The 4,502-nt window shown below is 51.4% G+C and overlaps 1 protein-coding gene across 1 annotated transcript in view; it reads left to right on the forward strand.

Moving 5' to 3' along the window:
- PKD1L2 (polycystic kidney disease 1-like 2) overlaps positions 1-4,502 on the forward strand; it is a 139,916-nt gene that overhangs the window by 123,907 nt on the left and 11,507 nt on the right. The window contains exons 41-42 of the mRNA XM_011990120.1: positions 1,862-1,963; positions 2,465-2,596. Coding sequence (XP_011845510.1) covers positions 1,862-1,963; positions 2,465-2,596 — 234 coding nt within the window. The remainder of the gene's footprint in view (positions 1-1,861; positions 1,964-2,464; positions 2,597-4,502) is intronic.

A 4,502-nucleotide genomic window follows, 5' to 3' on the forward strand; every position in this document is an offset into this window, starting at 1 on the left:
GCCCACCTCAGCCACCCAAAGTGCTGGGATTACAGGCGTGAGCCACCGTGCCCAGCCAAAAACATTAAATTTTTAATTATCTTTTATGATAATGTGAGACACAAAGACCCTCTTACATCCTGGCCTCCACCACCTCCTGATGTCCTTCTAAATACGCCCCGTACTGCCCACCGTGTTGCCATGCGAGCCCCAGCCTTCCACTCATCTCTGGCCCTTAGCACAATCCTGGCCCACATCCTACCCCAGGACCTTCCCCATTCTCACCCTGGCTCCATCCCGTCTCTTGCCTTCCACTCCTTCCCAATCATCCCATCCACCAGCCCATCACATTCTAGTCCCCACTCCACCCCAACCCTCACCCAGCTCTGCCTCTCTGTCACCTCAGCCCTGACCGCCTTCCATCCCCGGCGCCACCCCATCTTCCTCTCCCACCCTCGGAAACAGGTGGAGTGCACTGAGGGAGTGATGGGGGTGAGTTCTGGAAAGCTGGAGTCTGTGATTTTGGTGAAAGCTCCCGTCTAAACCCTAATGTGGATTTCTTTAGCCCTCCATGCAGTGTCTGGGCTGCAGGGACAGTGCAGTGTCCCATGGGACCAAAAGTCACCAACTCAGAGCCAGAGCCAAGGGTTGCTGGGCCTCCCTCTGACACCGCAGCCCTGGGAAAGTCTTGGGAGTGGGGAGTTGTGGTGAGGGAAAATGCGGTGGGGGGAGGGCCTCCCCCAGGCAGAAGCCCATCATCCGTTCAACCCAGTTCCCCAGAACGAAGAATTTGGAGCCGCAGAGTGCCCAGTTTCATTGCCAGGTATTTGGGCCACATCTGGGGAACACAGCCAGGTGGCTTAGCAGGTGCCTGCGTGAGTCCCAGAGGCACCCTGGGCACTCCCTCATCCTGATGCACACAAAGGTGGGCATCATCAACAGGCCGTGGACACAGCAAAGGTCCTGGACGAGGTCATCCAGGCAGCACTTCCAGAAACATGACACACACACATGCACACACATGCACATGGATGCACACGCATGCGCATGTGCACACACATACACACATGCACACGTATACACATACACATGCACGTGCATAGGCATGCACATATATACACACATGCACACATGCACACATAAACACATACATACAAATATACACACATACATATGCGCACAAACACTACACATGGATACACACATACAATACACATATACACATGCATATGCACACACATACACTACACATACACATAGATACACACATACACATGTATACACATACATACACACAAGTGCGTATGTGTAGATATTGATGGCCACAGGCATATACATGTACACTCTCACACAGACACACATGTGGCCTTGCACGCACAGACCCACAGAGAGAAACACATGCATGCCATATAGAACCAGTTGTGGACCAGGTGCGGTGGCTCACGCCCATAATCCTAGCACTTTGGGAGGCCAAGGCGGGTGGATCACCTGAGGTCCTGAGTTCGAGGCCAGCCTGACCAACGTGGAGAAACCCTGTCTCTATGAAAAATATAAAAATTAGCCAGACGTGGTGGTGCGTGCCTGTAGTCCTAGCTACTTGTGAGGCTGAGGCAGGAGAATCGCTTGAACCCACGAGGCGGAGGCTGCAGTGAGCTGAGATCGAACCATTGTACTCCAGCCTGGGTGACAGAGCAAGACTCCGTCTCACAAACAAAAACCAGTTGTGTACGCACACCCACTTGCACACTCCTTTAGGTACAGTGGCTTGACCAGCCCGGCCAGGGCTGTGGCTGACACAGACTACCTACCCTACTGTGAAACAGCAGGTTTTGTGCTCCTTGGCAGCCTCCTTCCCTGTTCATGAGAATTCTTTCCATGACAGTCGAACTTAATGTTTGGTTGGAAACTCCGTTCCTACAAAACCCTCTTTGATGCGGCAGAGACGATGATCAGCCTTCAGCTGGGAATCTTCAACTACGAGGAGGTAATGGGGTGAGGGCACAGGTGCTGCCATCTACACTGAGCCTCTATGAAGATGAGAAAAAGCACTCCCTGCCCACCCCACCCTGTGCCATCCCTTGGGCCCATGACCTGGCAAGCATCGGGCAAGTTTGGACAAACAGAAATGCTCCCTGTCCCCTAGGTGGACACCCCTGCTAGAGCCCTCAGCTTGCCCTTGGGACCCCTGCTCACAGAGGAACATCAGGCACTGGCTACTCAGGGGAGGGCTGTAGAGGGGTCTCCCAAAGGAAACAGCCCCTACCCTGGGCAGAAAGGGCAGCCGTCTTTAGAGGTGGCAGCCATGGAAAGTGAGGGGCTGCCCATTCCCTCCTTGCCCAGCTCTCTCAGCCCCAGGCAGAGGGGACCTTCCTGGCTCCAGGCTCTGCCTAGCTCTGAGGACCATTTTCCCTCTGAGGGTTTTCCAGTAGGGGAAGTGGCTGCTGGGACCCAGGACACTCGATGACCCTGGCTTTCTTTCTGACAGGTCCTGGACTATAGCCCAGTGCTTGGCTCCTTCCTCATTGGGTCCTGCATCGTTTTTATGACATTTGTGGTGCTGAACCTGTTTGTCTCTGTCATCCTGGTGGCCTTCAGTGAGGAGCAAAAATACTATCAGGTGAGTCGCTTTGGCCTATTCCTCATCAATCATTGATGCTGAACTATGAAGAGGCTGGAGTGGCGTTAGACTTTAGAGGACTTGAGAGATCATTGTAGCTCAGAGCCCTCATTTCACAGGAGGGGAAACTGAGGCATAGATGGAGGACATTAATTCCCCAAAATCACAAGCAAGTGAGGGCCGGGGCTGGTGTCAGAGCCAGGCCTCCTGATTCCTAGTTTGGGACTCTGTTCACAACACCAGCGACCTCCACCCTGAGTGCACCTTAGAATCACCTGAGGCCTTTTGGAAACAATGGCTGCCCCACCAGAGACCAACACCAACAGAGACCAACACCAACAGAGACCAACACCAACAGAGACCAACACCAGCAGAGACCGATACCAACAGAGACCAACACCAACAGAGACCAACACCAACAGAAGAGACCAATACCAACAGAGACCAACACCAACAGAGACCAATACCAACAGAGACCAACACCAACAGAGACCGACACCAACAGAGACCAACACCAACAGAAGAGACCAATACCAACAGAGACCAACACCAACAGAGACCAACACCAACAGAGACCGATACCAACCAAGACTAATATCAACAGAGACCAACACCAGCAGAGACCAACACCAACAGAGACCAACACCAACAGAGACTGACACCAACCAAGACTAATACCAACAGAGACCAACACCAACAGAGGAGACCAATACCAACCAAGACTAATACCAACCGAGACCAACACCAACAGAGACCAATACCAACAGAATCTCTGGGGGAATGAGCCAGCCCTTGGTCTCTTTGGGAAATTTTTTTTTTTTTGAGATGGAGTTTTTGCTCTTGTTGCCCAGGCTGGAATGCAATGGCACAATCTTGGCTCACTGCAACCTCCACCTTCTGGGTTCAAGCAATTCTCCTGCCTCAGCCTCCCAAGTAGCTGGGATTACAGGCACCCGCCACCACACTCAGCTAATTTTTTTGTATTTAGTAGAGACAGGGTTTCACCACGTTGGTCAGGGTGGTCTTGAACTCCTGACCTCAGGTGATCCACCAACCTTGGCTTCCCTAAGTGCTGGAGTTACAGGCGTGAGCCACCACACCCGGCCCTCTCTTTGGGTAATTTTAATGTTAATGAACAGTTAAGGTTGAGAATGCATACTACGCTCCAAAACCTCAACCCATGTCTTCATGGCTCAGAGGGCAGCAAGCTGGGCACTCGCGGTCAACCTCACATCCATTTTTTTTTTTTCACAGAAAAAAAAATACAAATTTTTATTTCTACTAAACTGTCTAACACAGAACACTTTCTGACCAAATGTGTGGAGATTTTCACCAAGCAATTCTCCAGTTGGCCTGCTGAACTCCCTGCAGGAAGAGGGATATGAGCACATAGACTGCAGATTAATAACAGCCACCAGCACCACCCACAGAGCACTCTCTTCACAATGGAAGTTGTACTGAAGGTTCGCACATTTTATTTAATCCTCAGAACAGCTCCGTGAAGTAGGTATAATTATTCACAACTTACAGAGAAGGAAACCAAGGCTCACAGAGTTGAAATCATTTACCTAGAACCACAGAGCTAGAAAGTAGGAAAGGTGGAATTTCAACCTGGGTCTGTGTGACTTGGATGTACGGTTTTGTTTTGTTTTTTTTCCTGCCCTTCTGGAGGTATAGCTGTGTGAAGGGTGACATAGTATGCAGCTCACCCTTCCTATCCCAGTTGAAAGGTTCTTTCAATCTGTATGCCTAAGCCAGGTGTGATGGCACACACCTGCAGTCCTAGCTACACAGGAGGCTGAGGTGGGAGGATCACCTGAGCCCAGGAGGTGGAGGCTGCAGTGAGCTGTGATCATGCCACTGCACTCCAGCCTGGGCGACAGAGCCAGACTCTGCCTCAAAAAAA

This window comes from Mandrillus leucophaeus, unplaced genomic scaffold (genome assembly GCF_000951045.1).
Source record: "Mandrillus leucophaeus isolate KB7577 unplaced genomic scaffold, Mleu.le_1.0 Scaffold37, whole genome shotgun sequence".
NCBI classification, from domain to species: Eukaryota; Metazoa; Chordata; class Mammalia; order Primates; family Cercopithecidae; genus Mandrillus; species Mandrillus leucophaeus.